This window comes from Lytechinus pictus, unplaced genomic scaffold (genome assembly GCF_037042905.1).
Source record: "Lytechinus pictus isolate F3 Inbred unplaced genomic scaffold, Lp3.0 scaffold_19, whole genome shotgun sequence".
NCBI lineage: Eukaryota > Metazoa > Echinodermata > Echinoidea > Temnopleuroida > Toxopneustidae > Lytechinus > Lytechinus pictus.
This window is the reverse complement of record NW_026974140.1, coordinates 8,985,087-9,004,540: the sequence shown is the minus strand read 5'-3', so window position 1 is coordinate 9,004,540 and position 19,454 is coordinate 8,985,087. Positions and strand designations below refer to the sequence as shown.

Below are 19,454 nucleotides of genomic sequence, written 5' to 3'. Positions count from 1 at the left end.
TGGACATAAGGTTAATCAAGTATTACTGAACATCCTGCCTGACTTTCAGGTCACATGACCAAGGTGAAAGGTCATTTAGGGTCAATGAACTTTGACCATGTTGGGAGAATTATTTTCAAAATCTTAACCGAAGGTTAAGTTTTTGAAATGACATCATAACTTAGAAAGTATATGGACCTAGTTCATGAAACTTGGGCATAAGGTTAATCAAGTATACGTGAACATCCTGCTCAAGTTTCAGGTCACGTGACCAAGGTCAAAGGTCATTTAGGGTCAATGAACTTTGGTCAAGTTGGGGGTATTTGTTGAATTACTATCATAACTTTGAAAATTTATGGATCTAGTTCATGAAACTTGGACATAATAGTCTGGTCTGTTAGCGGAATTATGTGGACACGGTGGACAAAAGCATGATTTTTTCTCCAGACCTTTGTTTATGTATGAGAATTAAAAATGGGGTATGCTCCAAAAAATCTGGCTGCAGGAACAGTGAAAAAAATGGGTGAAAATGTCAGAATTTATGAGTTTAGATTGGTCTGATATATAGACTAGCGCTAGTGCAAAACTCAATAGCAGTGCATTATTTTGCATTGGTTTAGTTCTTGAATTCAGACCCTTTTTGAACAAATATTCTGTTTGTCCTCACATCTCAATGCACTAAATATCTGAATGCAGATGCTAAACAAGCCGAAGGGTGGTGATGGAGGGGGTTGAATGTTGGTGTGTATGTACATATTTTGGTATTGGGGTAAAGATGTGCCATATACATTTTTTGCATGTGTTGGAAATTGTGTTGCCATGGTAACAGTGTATTATGACAAAAATAAGGTAAAAATATTGCAGTTAAGAACTACTTCCTCTGTTTTCATCAGATTCTCATGAAATTTGGCACACACATTGGTCTTGAGGTGAAGATGTCTAAGACACATTTTTGTGTGTCTTTCAGAAATTTTGTTGCCATGGTAACAACATAACATTTGGTGAAAATTGGGAAAAAAAACCTTACAATTCAAACTGCTTCATCAGTTTTAAATCAATTCTCATGAAATTTGACACACACATTGGTATTAGAGTAAAGATGTACAAGGCACTTTTTGTATGTGTTTCAGAAATTGTGTTGCCATGGTAACAACATATTATATGGCAAAATTTAGGTAAAAACCTTGCAATTTGAACAACTTCATCAGTTTTGAACCATTTCTCATGAAATTTGGCTCATACATTTGCCTTGAGGTAAAGATGTGCAGGAACCATTTTTTTGTGTGCATTTGTCAGAGAGTATATTGCCATGGTAACCACATATGATAGCCAGAAATGCAGGAAAACTCATTGTGGATCAAACAACTTCCCCTTTTTTTAATCAGTGCTCATAAAAGTTGGAAGAAATATTCATCTTTGGGTAAAGATTCATATCAAATTCTAAACTGCATTAAAATATATGAGTGTGGGGGTATTAATCACCTTCAGTAACATTTCTAGGTTTTGGGGGAGGAGCGGGATTGGTCCTTAAAATCTGACATCAAAATAAAGGTTAAAGGTCAAGTCCACCCCAGGAAAATGCTGACTTGAATATATAGAGAAAAATCAAACTAGCACAGTGCTGAAAATTTCATCAAAATCGGATGTAAAATAAGAAAGTTATGACATTTTAAAGTTTCGCTTATTTTTCACAAAACAGTGATATGCACAACTAGGTGGGTCAGTTGATGATGTCCATCACTCACTATTTCTTTTGTTTTTTATTGTTTGAATTATACAATATTTCATTTTTTATAGATTTGACATTAAGGAGCAACTTGACTGAAACATATAATATTAAACAATGCTAATGCCACATGTTCAGGGAGGAATTAATTGTTGTATCACTTGCCAATGAGGAGAAAATTAGAATATTTCATATTTGGCATAATGAAATACAAAAGAAATAGTGAGTGGATGACGTCATCAGTCTCCTCATTTGCATATGAACCAGGATGTGCATATAACTGTTTTGTGAAATTAAGCGAAACTTTAAAATGTCATAACTTTCTTATTTTACATCCGATTTTGATGAAATTTTCAGTGTTATGCTTGTTGGATTTTTCTCTTTTTATTCAAATAAACTTTTTGTTGGGGTGGACTTGTCCTTTAAAGGCGGTGTCCATTAACACTCTTGAAATAAGCATCCCCTCAAGGGCATAGGCTGGGGGTACACTGGGTGAATGTGAAACCTTCCGCTGTGGCAAAGGAGTTCCAACACTGGCAAGCAAAACAAAATGTGTACCCCTTCTACTTTCAACGGCTGATTTTCCAAACCTTAGTTCCACCTCCCCAAGATGTGCACCCCTCCCCATACCACTTCTATCTCCCCATGCTCAACCAGTCTACGCCTTTGCCCCTCAGGGGTCTTTGGATTTTAAAGCGAGACATTACTCCCTTTTTTTGGGGGGGGGGGGGGTCTTTAGAAAATGACCTCATAAAAGTAAAAGTTAAAGGATTATGACTAGGAACTTAACCCCCCCTGAAAAAATAGGGGGCTGATATATTTTTTGAGCAGAAAAATGCCCCCCCCCCCCCATTAAAAGGTAAGGAGAGTCATTTGCACTTCAGAGTTCAGACCGTTCATTTGATGTTTAATGCATTCTGCTTTGGTAAAAAATTGTTTACAGTAGCCAATTAATCATTGTTTATTTATATTCTCCTACTCAGTCTGTTATTCATATTCCATTCCTACTCTTTCTTTTTAACTATATCACATCACTCTTGATTTTGAGCTTCACCATACCATCTTATGGTTCCTCTCTTCTTTTTTTACCCCCTCTCTCTCTCTCCAAGTATATTTTTTCTGACATATTATAAAGTGTACCTTAATCATGCAACTAATTATAGAAATATATATATACAAAAATCTCTGCACTTGTTTTAGAAATTCACTTGCAAATCCATGACTCAATAACATACCATATCAAAAATATGCATATGTGCACAATAAATTTTTGCCTTCTATTTTCTTTCATTTAATTTTTTCAGTATATTTCTGTGACAGCCCCCTGCTTTATACATCCTACATCTCCAATTGTCAAAAAATGAATATTATGTTTCAGTAGCAAAATTGTTGGATGCAAGATCTGACTGTCACAAAAAATGCAAATAATTTTCCATTGGAGTAAGGACAGACGTATTCACTGTTCATTGAGCAAATTATGACTTTTATTTCTCTACATATATTCTAGTCATATCCCTTTCAGATGGTGGTAACTGCAGGAATGGAAAAACTCAGTGATATAACTAAAATTTTCACAGAGGATTTTCGGAAAAAAACTAAATCCATTTTTTTTTCAAGCAACAGTTATTCCATTCTGAATGCTGCAACTATGAATTTGATGCACCTTTACCAAAATATAATATCATGACAGCCATTTCTTCAATTCTTTAAACTAGACATTAAATATAGCTAATAGTATTATTTAGGACAGAGTGTAGCCAAAATAGAGTTTAAAAGATTATGAAGAAAATAATAAATGTCATGGTATTATATTTCAGTGTAGGTGTAAGCATTCAAAATGGAATAATTGTTGCTAGATAATAATGATTTAAAATAGCAAAGAAAAATGTACTTAGAGAGGGAGAAAAAGAGGGGGGGGGGAGAGGAAACAAAACAAGAAGGTATGGTAAAGCTCTAAAGTGCAAAAAGTGCAAAAAGTGATGTAAGAAAGTCAGAGTAAGAACTGAAATGAACAAATACTGAGTAGGAGATAAATAAAACGTTGATTAATTGGGCACCGGAAATGATCTTTTATCACACCAGAATGTTTTAGGCTTTAAATTAATACGCTGAAGTGTAAAGGATTTTTCTTCCCCCCCTTTTTTTTGGGGGGGGGGGTTCAGTTCCTAGTTGTAATTATTTCCTTTTAATCTTTATGTGGCAATTTTCTAAAGGCCCCCCCCCCAAAAAAAAAAAAAAAAAAAAAAAAAAAAAATGGAAGGGGTGCTTGCTTTAAGAGTGTTTACGTTCCTAATGGCCATGGCCTTTAACCTTCTATATTTTTATGTTGTCAGTTTTTAAGGACCTCCTCCGCCCCCCCAAAAAAGAACCTATAAATGTTATTGAATGTGATTAATACCATGAATACCCTGCGCTATTTTATGATGTTAAAGGGGAATCCAACCCAAATAAACACTTGTTTTTAGAGGAAAAGGAAAAATCAGACAATAGGTCAAAGTTTAAACAATATCAGACAAACCATAAGAAAGTTGTGAATATATAAAAGTTGTAAACATTGGTAATCACTATATACCCATGAAGACTTCAAATTGGCCGCATACGTGATGTCATAATGATGTAAGGGAAGGACCACTCTTCCATGTACAGAAATAATTAATTGACTAAAATGTCTTTTTCAAAAGTTTTACTTCAAATTGTATCTTTCTTTCATGAGGACATAAAACATTATACTAACAGGTTTATATTACGGCCCCAATGGAATTTAGGAGAAAACCAAAAATCAAAGTACAAGGCCAATGGGAAAGTTGTCCTTGCAGCCTCGCCCCTTGTCATAATTTACTTACCCATTGTCAATTTGAAATCTACATACTAGTAGCCTTAGGGATCTTAATTTTAAAGCAGCCATAACTTTATTTTGCTTATCCGATTGCTTTCAAACTTTCACCTTTCTTATTTTTCTCCTTTTCCACACAACATTTTATGACCAAGGCTGGATTCCCCTTTAACACTGAATATGAATCTTTGTGTAAATGAATATTTGTGTAAACTTTTCTGAGCACAGGCTGAAAACAGAGAAGTAGATTGATCCACAATTGATGAGTTTTCCCTGCATTTCTGGCTATATGTGGTTATCAAGGCAATGCACTCTCTGACAAATGCAAAAAAAAAAAGGTTCTTGCACATCTTTATCTCAAGGCCAATGTGTGAGCCATATTTCATGCATGAGAATTGGTTTGAAACTGATGAAGTAGTTCTAATTGCAAGGTTTTTACCTAAATTTTGCCATATAATATGTTGTTACCATGGCAAAACAATTTCTGAAACACACACAAAAAGTGCCTTGTACATCTTTACTTTAATACCAATGTGTGTGCCAAATTTCATGTGAATTGATTGAAAACTGATGAAGCAATTTGAATTGTAAGGTTTTTTTTCCCAATTTTCACCAAATGTTATGTTGTTACCATGGCAACAAAATTTCTGAAAGACACACAAAAATGTGTCTTAGACATCTTCACCTCAAGACCAATGTGTGTGCCAAATTTCATGAGAATCTGATGAAAACAGAGGAAGTAGTTCTAACTGCAATATTTTTACCTTATTTTTGTCATAATACACTGTTACCATGGCAACACAATTTCCAACACATGCAAAAAATGTATATGGCACATCTTTACCACAAGACCAAAATATGTACATACACACCAACATTCAACCCCCTCCACCACCACCCTTCGGCTTGTTTAGCATCTGCATTCAGATATTTAGTGCATTGAGATGTGAGGACAAACAGAATATTTGTTCAAAAAGGGTCTGAATTCAAGAACTAAACCAATGCAAAATAATGCACTGCTATTGAGTTTTGCACTAGCGCTAGTCTATATATCAGACCAATCTAAACTCATAAATTCTGACATTTTCACCCATTTTTTTCACTGTTCCTGCAGCCAGATTTTTTGGAGCATACCCCATTTTTAATTCTCATACATAAACAAAGGTCTGGAGAAAAAATCATGCTTTTGTCCACCGTGTCCACAAGTAGGGTGTTTTTGACGCTAACAGACCGGACTATAAGGTTAATCAAGTATTAGTGAACATCCTGCCTGAGTTTCAGGTCACATGACCAAGGTCAAACGTCATTTAGGGTCAATGAACTTTGGCCAAGTTGGGGGTATTTGTTGAATTACCATCATAACTTTGAAAATTTATGGATCTAGTTCATGAAACTTGGACATTAGGTTAATTTAGTACCACTGAATATCCTGTGCGAGTTTCAGGTCACATGACCATGGTCAATTGTCATTTAAGGTCAATGAACTTTGGCCGCGTTGGGGTATTTGTTTAATTACCATCCTAACTCTGAAAGTTTACGGATCTAGTTCATAAAACTTGGACATAAGAGTAATCAAGTATCACTGAACATCCTGTACGAGTTTCAGGTCACATGACCATGGTCAAAGGTCAATAAAGGTCAATGAACTTTGGCCGTGTTGGGGGTATTTGTTGAATTACCATCCTAACTCTGAAAGTTTATGGATCTAGTTCATAAAACTTGGGATATAAGAGTAATCAAGTATCACTGAACATCCCCTGTGAGTTTCAGGTCACAAAACCAAGGTCAAAGGTCAGTTAAGGTCAATAAACTTAGGCCATGTTGGGGTAATTGCTGAATTGCCATCATAACTTTGAAAGTTTATAGATGTGGACATGGGTGTAGTTGACAAGTCTTAAGTCACCGTTCAAATGTCATTTATGGTCAATGAACGTGGTATTATGTCATTATATGAATGGTGTTTTTGTGAATGATTATTTTATAGTAGTTTTAAAAGTTAGCACTGCTGCTATATTAAATCGCGTAATGCAGGCGAGACTGCCATAGGTGTTCCATTTGTTTAATCACAGAATACACTTTTTCATTCCCAGAGGTTGGCAGGTCTGCTAATCAACCTAGGTGCTCAGCAATGCCTTCTACTTGCTCCTTTTTCCGTCAGAATGTATTTCATGAAGAAAAGTCTGAATTTCTCAATTAGGTCCTGGCACTTGGTCTAGTACTTTTCCTTTTAAAAAAAAATGAAGATCCATATTTTATTTTTTGAAATGAAATCTAATAAAGAAATACTCCAAAAATGATGCCCAATTGATTGTGGGCCCGGCAGCCACTGGGCAGCGCCATATTGACGTAGCTCTATCCCTTATTGTTGAAAGCCAAATGGGGTAACAGAAACTCCCATCTTTTAACATCTTTTGGTCTGACGCGGCCAGGGTTTGTACCTCCTTGTTGTGAGACGGACCACTACCAGCTTAGCGTACACACCGGTGTTTACACTACTTAACAATACTTTGACTTTTTAAATTCTCCTAAAATAAAATTCAATGATCTTTGAAGACAACAATATTCTCTGTTCCATTTTTGGGGGGAGACCCAGTATAAGAATGCCTTCATCTGTAATTATTATCCTTTCTTCTGTAGCCAGTCATTATTTTGAAAAATTGTAACCATGCCAACCTGATTAGTTATTGTTACTTTTTATTCAAGTCACAATAATTTTTTATTTTTCACCAAAATTCAATGGTCTTACTCTTTTTGAAGATGCCTAAAGCAACTGTGCAAACATAAATGTTAATAATTATAATGGAATGCGTTAAAATTCCTGTTTTCTCCTCTTTGAGGGATATTTAACAATTGTATGACCATGATATTGAAAAAAAAATTGTAATCACAAAATTAAAAATACTTGTAACCATGCCAACGTTGTTATTCCTTTCAGTCTGGTCACAATAAACCTCTAGTAACGCCGACCAAGGAAGTTGGCAGCATGGGATCAAATGAAGAATACAACCTCACTGCCAGAATGAAGATGTTTGTACATCTACGACAAGATCTTGAAAGGGTGAGTGTTCAGTTTTCCTGTCGAATGAATTTCATTATGAGGCATCACTGATGTGCCCACAATTACACTTACAGAGACTCCAACCCCAAACACCTTCTGATCTGGAGATTCTCCCGCCTGGATCCCCTAGCAAACTGGAGACTCCAACTTGATCACGAGCGCGAAGTCCCTTACGGCCGGGGTCCAGGTCTCGCTAAAAGGGCCCAGGAAGCTTTAGGATTCTAGATGCTCTCTCATGCTATCTCAGGCTAATTTTTCAATATTGATGGCAACAGTGGCGTAATGAGCCAAAACTTTGAGGGGGCTTGATATGGTGTATCCCATAAAATTCATAAAAAGTTGCGAGCGATCAAAAAATTTGACACTTTTACTTTAAAAATCCAACTTTGTGATAGATTTTGACATCATATTAAAAAATTGATATCATATTTCACCCTTCTCTCTTTCCTTTTCTGTTTTGTTCTTGGTCGTGATTTTTTTTGGGGGGGTGGGATGTACACCTTAGAATGGTACTTAGTAATTAACAATTCAATGAATCAAATCAACACGTACGGTAGGCCATAGGAGGACCTAAGGAGGGATGATGCTAGCTAGCTAGCTCGCACCCGTTAAATGTACGAGTACGAGATCGCGCGGAGCGTTGACGCTCTACTTTCATGTAAGTCTTAACTTGAATATCGGCTTGGATATGAAAATTTGATTCCAGTTAGTTTAAAAAGGTGTTTGGGCGGGAGAAAGATAATTTAAGCAGGAGAAAACACATCTTAAGCGGGAGATATTAAATCTCAAGCGGGAGAACAGGAGATTTTGCGAAAATGGGCTTTCGGCGGGAGATCTCCCGCCGAGAGCGGGAGAGTTGGAGTCTCTGCACTTAGAACCACTGCTAGTATACCAATCATTATCAATTCAAAGTTTTAAAACTGGTTTTGTCCGCGTGAACAAGGGTGGCCGGATTCACCTCAAACTCGCAGCAATCGCCTTTATACCCCACCCTCCACCTTCCCTGATTCAGTGCATCCATTCCTCCAACCTCACCCCAACCCTCCTACTCTCCTCCTCCACTTGCCTCTTCCATGTCTTCATTGACCATCCCCTCCTCAAACCACCCACCTCAAACTCAAAAGGCCCTTCTTAAAGGACAAGTCCACCCCAACAAAAAGTTGATTTGAATAAAAAGAGAAAAATCCAACAAGCATAATACTGAAAATTTCATCAAAATTGGATGTAAAATGAGAAAGTTATGACATTTTAATGTTTCGCTTTAATTTCACAAAACAGTTATATGCACATCCTGGTCGGTATGCAAATGAGGAGACTAATGACGTCATCCACTCACTATTTCTTTTGTATTTTATTATACGAAATATGAAATATTCTAATTTTCTCCTCATTGTCAAGTAAAACAACGATTAATTCCTCTCTGAACACGTGGAATTAGCATTTTTTAATATTATATGGTTCAGTCAAGTTGGTCCGTATTGTGAAATTTGTAAAAAAATGAAATATTGTATAATTCAAACAATAAAAAACAAAAGAAATAGTGAGTGATAGACATCATCGACTGACTCATTTGCATGTCACTTAGTTGTGAATATCACTGTTTTGTGAAAAATGAGCAAAACTTTAAAATACCATAACTTTCTTATTTTACATCCGATTTTGATGAAATTTTCAGCGTTATGCTAGTTTGATTTTTCTTTATTTATTCAAATCAACATTTTTCTGGGGTGGACTTGTCCTTTAAAGCATGCCAGTCACCCCTCAGAACGTGCCCATACCAATGTACCCCATTCGCCTTTGTCAACCAGTCATCTCTACTTGAAATTTTATTCGTTCTCTTATAATAAGCAGCCAAAATAAAGAGAAAACACAAATTTATTATCTTGCTAGGAGATGCATAACCATAAAACTTCCTATAGAAATGTGGCCTTGGCCCCAAAACATAAAATTTAAGGCTTGCAGGACAATTATTCACAGGACAGAACTTTTTTGCCATGAGCAAAAGGAAACTAATTTCCTCTGCTCATGGAAGTATATATGTCAAGACAATTTTGTTATTATTTCCATTGAAGTGGTTCTATTCATTTTGAATTGTATTTGAATCTGGTTTCCCCTTTTAAACCCAGTATTTCAGGGTTTAAAAAGATAGTTCCCAGAGAGGTACTAGTGAAGTGTATGTATTTTTGATATCCTTTAGCAAAGCTGCCAAGTAGTACTGATTGTCAGTATTAAGTTCTGAAAAATGAGAAGAATACTGATCGTTTCATGCAAAATTCAGATTTCTTAATTTTCAGTTTTATGTGTTCTATGGTATTTGTTTAAAGATATCCTCTCGAGAAATCACCCAAAATACTGTCTTGCCCAGGTTGGCAGCTCTGCTTTGGTTGATAAAGATTACTCTTCTCAAAGCTTAACAGCCTCTGTTTGTGTTTTGTTTTGCCAGGTGCGGAACCTTTGCTATATGGTGCAACGACGAGAGAAGTTAAGCCGTCAGCTGAGCGTATTGAGTCAAGGGATATTCCGCAAGCAGTACGACATGCATATAGCTGGGCTGGACAGATACTCCGAGGAAGATTTGGCATGGGCCATCAATGCCGGGAAATTTGCCATTCACTTGCCAGTCTCTGACTCAGAGGCTACACTAACAGACACTTCTACGTCAACGTCCAAAGACTGCGACACGGACGATAGGCTGTCCAAAGATTGTGATACGGACGATCGAAGCGAGCGGGAGAACGAAGGGGGTGCTTCGGAAAGGACGGCGGAAACGCAGAATGGTGCTGACACCGATGCAATATCAAGCGCAGGAGAGGAGGACAGGAGAAAAGAAAGTGACAAGGAATGCAACGAACAGGAAAGTGAGGATGAGAAAATGGAGGCGGTAGAAGCGGCGGATGAAGTTGTGGAATCGGAGGAGGAAAAGGACAAGGCTGTGAAAGGAGACGATGATGAGGAGTTTGAACTGGAGTCGGTGAAGGGGGAGGAGGAAGAGAAAGAGGTTGAGACAGGAGGGGCGAAGGAGGTCGTTTCTGAAGAGGAGGAAGGGGATAAAAAGGAAGTAAAGGAGGAGGAGGAAAAGGAAATTATCTTGAAGGAAAATGTTGAAGTGGCTAAGGAATCCCCAGATAAATTAGAAGCGGAGCAAGAAGAGGTAAAGGTAGAGAAAGTGAAGGAGATTGAGGAAACCACTAAGAGAAGAAGGTCACGGGCGAGGGAAGTGGAGGAGGAAGCAGTGAGGAAATTGAAGACTAGGAGACGGTCAAGATCGAGGGAAGGGGACGAGGAGAAAAGGAAGAATAGGAGAAGTGTGAGGGAAAAAGAAGCAGAGAAAGTAGAAGAAGACAAGGAGGAAAGTTGGAAGAGTAAAAGGGGTTTAAGGGCAAGGGAAGTGGAGGAGGAAGAGAAGGAAGATGAAGAACAGGTGGTTAATTTTGAGAATAAAAGAAGACTTCGGGGGAGGGACATTAAGAAAGAAGAGGAACCGGAAGAAGTGGGGGATAGTTTGAAGAGTAAGAAAATGATAGATTCAAGGGAGGTGGAGAAGGACAAAATTGAAGAGGATGAGGAGAAGAATTGGAAGAATAAAAGGAGGCTGAGAGCAAGAGATGTAGAGGAGGAAGTGAAAGAGGAGGAGGAGGAGGAAAAGAAGGAAATAGAAGAGGAGGATGTTAAGGATAATTGGAAGAATAAAAGGAGATTAAGGACAAGGAACGCGGAAGAGGAAGAGGAAAAGGAGGACGAGGAAGAGGAGAAAAAGGAAATAGAAGAAGAGGATGATTCGGATAATTGGAAGAATAAAAGACGGTTAAGGACAAGGAACATGGATGAGGAAGAGGAGGAAAAGAAGGAAGAGGACGAGGAGGAGAAAAAGGATGGGGATCATTGGAAGGATAAAATTCGGTTAAGGGCAAGGGACTCGGAGGCGGAGAAAGAAGAAGAGGATGATGAAAAGAATAGGAAGGATAAAATGATCTTGAGGTTGAGGGATGTTATGGAGGATAAGGTAGAAGATGAGGAGAATAAGAAGGATAAACCAAGGTTAAGGGCAAGGGACTCGTCAGAGGAGGAAAAGAAGGAATGGGAAGAGAAGCCTGTTGAATTCAAGCATAAAAAGTTAAGGGCAAGGAACCTAGAGAGAGAAGGGGAGGAGGTGGATAATTGGAAGAATAAAAGAAGGGTTAGGGCTAGGGACATTGTGGAGGAGAAGACGGAAGAAGAGATAGATGAGGGGAATTTAAACAATAGGGTGAGAGATGAAGAGAAAGAAGAGGAAATTTTGAAGAATAAGAGAAAGGTTAGGGCGAGGGAAGAGAAAGAAGAGGAAAAGTTGGACATTTGGAAGAGTAAAAGAAGGGTTAGAGCAAGGAACGAGGAGGAGGAGAAAGAAGAAGAGGAAAAGGAGGCAACTTGGAAGAGTAATAGAAGGGTTAGAGCAAGGGACGAAGAGGAAGAGAAAGAAGAAGAGGAAAAGGAGGAAACTTGGAAGAGTAAAAGAAGGGTTAGAGCAAGGAACGAGGAGGAGAAAGAAGAAGAGGAAAAGGAGGAAACTTGGAAGAGTAAAAGAAAGGTTAAAGCAAGGGACGAAGAGGAGGAGAAAGAAGAAGAGGAAAAGGAGGAAACTTGGAAGAGTAAAAGAAGGTTTAGGGTGAGGGAGGAGCAGAAGGAAGAAGGGACGGATGAGGGGAACTGGATGAATAAGAGAAGGATAAGGACAAGGAATGAAGATGAGGAAAAGGAGGAAGAGGAGGATACTTGGAAGAATAAAAGGTTAAGTACAAAAGAGATGGAGCTGGAAGAGGAGCATTGGAAAAGCAAGAGGAGGCTACGGATACGAGTGGTTGACAAAAAGGAGGACGACAGTCGGAACGATGAGAGGGAACTTGTGAATAATGTGTCTGCTGGAATTAAGGAAGGAAAGAACGATTATGGAAAAGAATCGATGTATGAAGAGATGGAGGAAAAGGTTGAGGCGGAGGAGGAAGGGAATGAGGAAGAAACAAGAGAGGAAAGTGGTTCGAAGGAAGAAGAGCCTGATGAAGACGAAGACGCTACAGACTTGTTACTGCAAATCAATGAAAAGATTAAAGAGTATGACGAAGAGGAGGAAGACCCAGTGCCACATTTGAATCAGGTCGAAGAAAGAACGAAAGGCGTTGTGATAAAGCACAACAATTACATTAGCAATCTAAGGCTTGTGAGCCCACATCGAAGCAGAGAGTCCTCTGTTAGCAATGACCGCTGCAGTTCACCTAGGAGTGTGGACGCAGATGAATCGGATATTGACGATTCAGATTCGGAACACTTTTTCATCAGATCTTCGTCTCCGTTGCGTCTTGAAGCGAGAAGGGAGGAGATATTGAAAGACGATGTGCGCTCGGAGACGTCCTGTAGCGCGTCGAAGGATGATGAATACTTGGAAGGACCATTTTTGAGACCCGTTGAGGATTCAGTGACTAGCAATGACACGGAGCACAGACACAGTGAGGGTGATCCTCCCAACAGGCCGTCCCTCAAGCGGAAAATATCTTTGAAAGCCATCCGCGAGGCAGAGATGCGCAAGAACGGCATGTCCAAAAAGCGAAAGCGAGACTCGCACCATCGCAAAACGAAAAACAGGAAAAGGAGAAGCAGCGATGACATCAGTGATCAACCAGTGTACAGTATTGTTAGGACTCCCACTCGGGATTCACCGAGTAAGATTTCCATCAAGATCCACAGCCCGTCAAAGATCTCGCCTAAAAAGCTACAATTAGACGAGGAAGCCACAAAACTGAGAGAGCGTATCCTAATTAGTGCCTCGCCGCGACCTAGTCTGAAAAGTTACCGTATCCCTAAAAAAAAGCCAGTCATCTCACATACATTGTCCAATGGACCTGCTAAGAAGGAAACCCCGGAGATCGATCCGTTCGAGTTCGTCGACGAGCTCGACGAACCCGCGCACCAACCGGAGACGAGAAGCAGGAAGAAACTGATCGAGGATGAGATAGACAGTGAGAGCAGCTGCAGTGATAGACAATTTGAAAACGTCGACAAGGAGGTGAGCTTGTGTGTCCAGGGGCGGGATTCCCCTTACAAAGGGGGCGAGGAAGAGAACGAGACCCCTGCCAGTCTGACGACGGCCCAGGCAAACATTGCAAGGGAGGAGAGGTTGAAGAAGCGCAACCTCAGCTCCAGGATTCGCGATGCAGCTGTACGTTTCCTGAATTCAACTATCAATCTCTAGCATTCACTTTGCCAGTGACAATAAACCCGCCTCGTTCAGGGATAACTGTTACATCTCAGGCATCTCCTGAAGACCAAATCTGCATGGTTTTAATGGCTTCTCTTATTCTTTCTCTTCTCGCTATCTTGAGGTGGACAAGGTTTAAGGTACAGGGTACAGCATAGAAGAAGCTGTGATGTGAGTAGTGCTTAGCACTCCAAGAAGTTCTTATCCGCTATTTTGTAGTAGCTTGGTAGTAGCATGAACAAACCTTGTGGAACAAGCTAATCATGCATTATTTTTCATTTTTCATCTCATTATCATGGGTAATACTGAATGTAATAAGAAAGATAGATTTTAGAAGACAATTTCAATGAAGGAGGAATTATATTCAACATGCAAATAATTACTATTGAGTGAGTTTTAAGATGAAAAGTGTTTATGTTCCATTGTTGCTATTTTTCAATGTTCATATTGTACAACGCCTGCTTAGCTTGTACGCGAGCAAATGGGAGACTGAATGTCAAACATGCGTACTATTGCACACACAACGTACCATCCAAAATGTACCGTTGCACAGCTTTAGTAGGTGATGTCACAATACGATTCAATTCATTGCACTCAGTAAAAAAAAAATGAAGGTGAAATACGCGTATAGCCTGCTGGCTAAATGCGCAATGCTGCCCAAGGTCATGTGCACTTGTGAGATTTTGCTTTTCGCTTTCAATATTTTTGCTCCCTTTTTATAGATTACTGCAGGGAAAAACTCTTGTTTTTTATATTTTCGCTAAACTCCGAGCCGTTGTACAACACAAATAGAGAATATTCTTATCCGTGCAATGGTGCGAGATTTCGCATTCGGTGAAAGAAAGTGACACTATTCAGCTCGGCTAACATCTCGTTGAATAGAGCATCTTTCTTTCACCTCATCGAAATCTCGCACCATCTCACTCATGCCTATTCGCTATTTGTTTACTGTCTCTTCATAATCTACATGAATATTTTTATTAGATCGGTGGTTCTGGATATGGGGCTGAAGCTCCCATTATGGCAATTTGGTGGATTTTTCAAGGTAACTCTTGATCCCATTATTAAATTTAGTTATTTTGAAGACTTCTGTGGTATTACGATGCATCACCATGATTTATTCTGCTATTTGGTATAGAAATTTACATCATGATCAAAGGATTGCCTCACTGTCGTGTTTGCATAATTGACTACATAAATCATAATGTAGGGTTTGGGGTATATAACAAAATGGGGTCTAATTATTGGGTAGGAGAAGGCAGTGATTTGTTCTGCATAGCTGCCAAGTAGTACTGGTTTTCAGTAATTATTACTTAAAAAGGAGAAAGAATACTGGCGGTTTCAGGCAAATTACTGATTTCTAAAGTTTTAGTTTATGTGTTGTCCTATGGTATTTCTGTGAAAATACTGATTTTTTTACCAAAATACTGAAATTCAGCCTTTAAAATAATGAAATGTTCTTGATCAGTTTGGCATCTCTGGTTCTGTGATTAGGGTTTCTCTGAAACTGTTTAAAAAATAGGGTTTTATTTGCTGAGATTAAATCAATAAATAATGATTCTTTATTAAATTTAGAATTGTGATTTGGACATGAATAAATGAATGTTATTCTGTTAATTTCCTAGGTACTTGTAAACTAATTACAATCATTGATTTTCATAACTCAATGATTTATTCTGCTATTTGATTAATATCATGGTCAAAAGATTGCCTTACTATCACACTGGTTGTTTTAAATTGTAATTTTTATGCAGCGTATTCCAATTTTGGGCTCACTCTAAATTGGAACAAAAAAAGGGAAGCTTCATGGAAGGGGCCTCTTTCACAAATTTAGCGATTGACTTTGCAGTTGATTTGTATGCTTGATTGCACATCATGATCAATGCAATCAATCATAAAAATCAGATCAATGTTTGATTGCAATGCTTTGTGTAACAAGGTCCCTTGCAATTAATAAGAAACCTAGTTGAGAACCACTGATCGTAATGCAATCCAATTATAGTCAACTTAGCTATATTAGAGTGTTGCACAAACACTTGAAAATTAATTTCAGTAGTTTGTGAATCACCCTCTTATGGAGTTAAACAATTAGTTTCTTTATAGTTTTGTCGTACATGCAAAAGACGAGTGTTGCATTTGACAGTTATTTCAATATATGGTTTCATTCGAGAAGTTGGTGGTTATTAGTGCACATCTGAACAATGATTTAATCTTAATGTACTATTTTAAAACCTGACAGTACATACCCATATAGTATTAGAAACAGAATTGCTGAAGGTAATACAAATTCATGCGTAAATCTATGTGAAGTTTCGAATAGACAAGTCTGGGTCCCGTAACGCAAAGGTTAGAAATTACTCATATGCTTGATTTTGACTAGTGATTGTACATTGTAGTCAATGTAATCGATTGTGAAAAAATGTTCTACGATGATTGCTAAGATTTGGGTTACTGGCTGTTAATATCTTGTATCTCAAGATTAACAAATTTTGAGGAGAACTTCAAAAAAGCTTGAGTTCAGAGTTCTGATATAATAGGTCGCAACCTGCTGTAACATAGAGCTCTAGTGATAGATTGTGGGACTAATGTTTAAGATTGATCGTAAATCAAAGTAATCAATTTTAGGAATCTGCCCCCTGATCAATCTCTAGGCTTTATATTATAATCACTCGCACACTTGAAAGCAAACCAATTATATTGCACAATGAAGTGGTCCGTACGGCTGCATAGAAACTTTGTTAGTACTAACAGTTATTAGGCCCAGTCACATTTTTTGGAATGTGATGTCAAACCTTGATCCAAGATGGAAAAATAAGGCGTTGTTGTGACATTAGGCATTGCTGCAACATCACTAGTTGTAACAGGGGCCTCTGTTATTGCATTGTTGGGACTATCATTTTTTTTGTACGGCCGATAATGGTTATGGAGAAAAAAGTATTGGGCATTAACACTTAACAGTAATATTGTAATCATCTTAGGAAATTGAAAGTATAGGATTCTGGTTCTTTGTAGTTCTTGAAATTATTTGTACAGATCCCTAAACCCATTTTTGTAAGTCCGGTGGCCGTTTCTTAAAGCTTTTCGCAAGTTACGGAGGACTTTATGAACAACTGATGACCCTTGTGCTATGTAGCTGACTTATCACGTGGAACGTGTTCCAGTCGTGCGTAAAATTTTGCATGACTTTAAGAACAGCTTTATGAAAGACCACCCAGTTGTATGCTACATATATAAATGCATGTTCATTTTAACATTTTGTATTTTGTCTTCACTATTTACATGTTGATTTTGAAAGGCAATCCGAAAATTGGAAATTACCGGTAATCATTTTGTGTGATAGATACCTATTAAGAATGGATATACATTTGGTGAAAGTCTGGAATCTGACACAATTAGATGAAAATTATTGAAAAATCAGGGATTCACCAACTCAACTCAATTCTCAATAGGCATTTTTACAGTGGATGTGACATGTTCATTCCCTAGAAAATAGAAATGTTCAAAATTTCCTGAAGTTTGCAATTTCGTTTAAAGTTTTCTTTTCTCTTGTGATTCACTATTCAAAATGCATTAATTGGCAGTTTAAAGACAACATTTTCATGAGTCGTAAATTTTAAACATTGCCTTTGGAACAGAGTGGTCCCTGTAATGGATTCAATTGTCTATGGCCTGATTTCTGAAGTCTAGTTTAACTTGGGCCATGGTCTAACTATGTCTTAAAATCAAAAGAGATTACAAGTTAAATAACATCAAGAGTGTCTGTCCTCTTGGAATGGCAGTGAGTTGCAATAGATGTGGATTTTTGTAAAAGTTCTGAAATATGTATTTATTCTTCTATTTCAAGTGATATGTCATTTTCTCAAATGTTTTCTTTTCTATTAAAATTAAGGTTTTAAAATATTTTATTTAGAATATTTTTCAATTATTGTCATAACAAATTGGAATAGCAAACAACCACAGAAAATACTCATTGTCAGATACTGCACCTCCAGTGCCATGTTATTTGTAAAGAACCCCAGTACTTTGATTTTCTAGATTGAAAAAAAAAAGGATAGAAAGAAAGTTCTTCCCCCATTTGTTTGTAATAAAGGTCACATTGTACAAAACATGACATTAATACTGGAAATACATAGCACTAGGCATCCAGTTAATCCCTGTAGTAAAAAAGAAGTCAGATTTAATAAAATGTCCACTAAGTGGCTAGTATTTCAAATAGTGTTTGTTACGAGACAGCAAAGGTATTGAAATTCTGAAGTGTTCTTTTGTCACCAAAAAGAAAAAATAATTTCTCATGTTTAAACCAGTCTACATAACCTTATCGGTGAACAAGATTATCTTTTTACTTACATGAATATCAAGATGTGGGGCAATGCTCCGGATTGTAATTATTTGCATGTTGGCAGGGTTTGTTGTTGAGGTTAATATGTCATCGAAATGATTAGTTTAGATAGGAATTACATGTCTTTGTGTCCCCGCAGTTCTGTATCAGCTCATGTTATGGGCCCGGTCTCACGAAGCATAGCAATTGAACTTTTACAAATGATTGCTCATGTCGGTCAATGTAATCGATTGTTGAGCTCAACCCTCTAATCAATGCTATGCTTCGTGTTACAGGTCTTAACAAAGAGTAAGACGACCACAATTATGGAAAGCCAGCAACATCAACATCTAAAATGCACATTTGTTCAAAATATTTCTGGATATGATTTATATTCATATATTCATTGTTTCCTTGGAAATTCAGTGTGCTTCTCTTTCTTTACAAAGGACATTACATGTGCAAATTTCCTGTAGAAAAAAAATGGCATTGACGGGTTTCCATATTGTCGAGGTCGATCGGATCAATAGGAACTCTTTGTAAGACGGCCCAGGGGGACTTAAGATGTTCATTAATGATATATTCATACAGATACGATTACTTATTTTGTGGCTCAGCTACCCCTTGTGTGTAGTCCTATTCATAATTTCTAGTGTATTTTGTAATGCAAGTACCACCGTGTAGTGTGTGGTATTTGAAGTGCATGATTGAAGAATATTGGTCCATAATACGAGCTGAACAGCTGGCTATGGGGTTGATTGTAACATTCAATACATTGATCCTAATGTGCAGTCAATTACAAAAGTCAGTCGTAGGATCGTTCACCAGGCTTTGTGTTAATGGGGCCTTAGTGTACATGGAGCTCACTCCTGTGCAATTGACGATCTGGGTTGTATTGGATATACTTTGAATAATGGAGAGAAAAATCAGAATAAATAGCCCTATTTTTCCCTACTTTGTGCTTCAAAATCATTCTTTATACCAATGTTTTCATGTGAAAATGCAGAAAGCAAACTATTTTTCATATGCTGTACATTGAGATAATTTCCAGTAGATTTGTAAATAAGATGCGGAAAGAGAGCCAAATTTAAAAACTTCTATATGGGAAATGCTCTTAATGAGAGAAAAATCTAGTTGTAAACTCAATAATTATGTATATGTTCACAGTGTATATATATTTTGCCTGTATGTAAAGAAAATGTGTTATAAACATCAAGTTGAAATGAAATTGGATTTAGATCCGGTCATCTATCAAGAGGACTTGTTCTGGGTTGGAAATAAATGTTTCAAAACTCAAAAAAGAACATTCAA

The 19,454-nt window shown here is 37.6% G+C and overlaps 1 protein-coding gene across 1 annotated transcript in view; it reads left to right on the top strand.

Annotated features, from left to right (window-relative positions):
* LOC129260938 (trichohyalin-like) overlaps nucleotides 1–19,454 on the top strand; it is a 39,452-nt gene extending 19,998 nt beyond the window's left edge. The window contains exons 14-15 of the mRNA XM_054898948.2: nucleotides 7,474–7,596; nucleotides 10,040–19,454. Of these exons, the coding sequence (XP_054754923.2) occupies nucleotides 7,474–7,596; nucleotides 10,040–13,819 (3,903 nt within the window). The 3' untranslated portion in view covers nucleotides 13,820–19,454. The remainder of the gene's footprint in view (nucleotides 1–7,473; nucleotides 7,597–10,039) is intronic.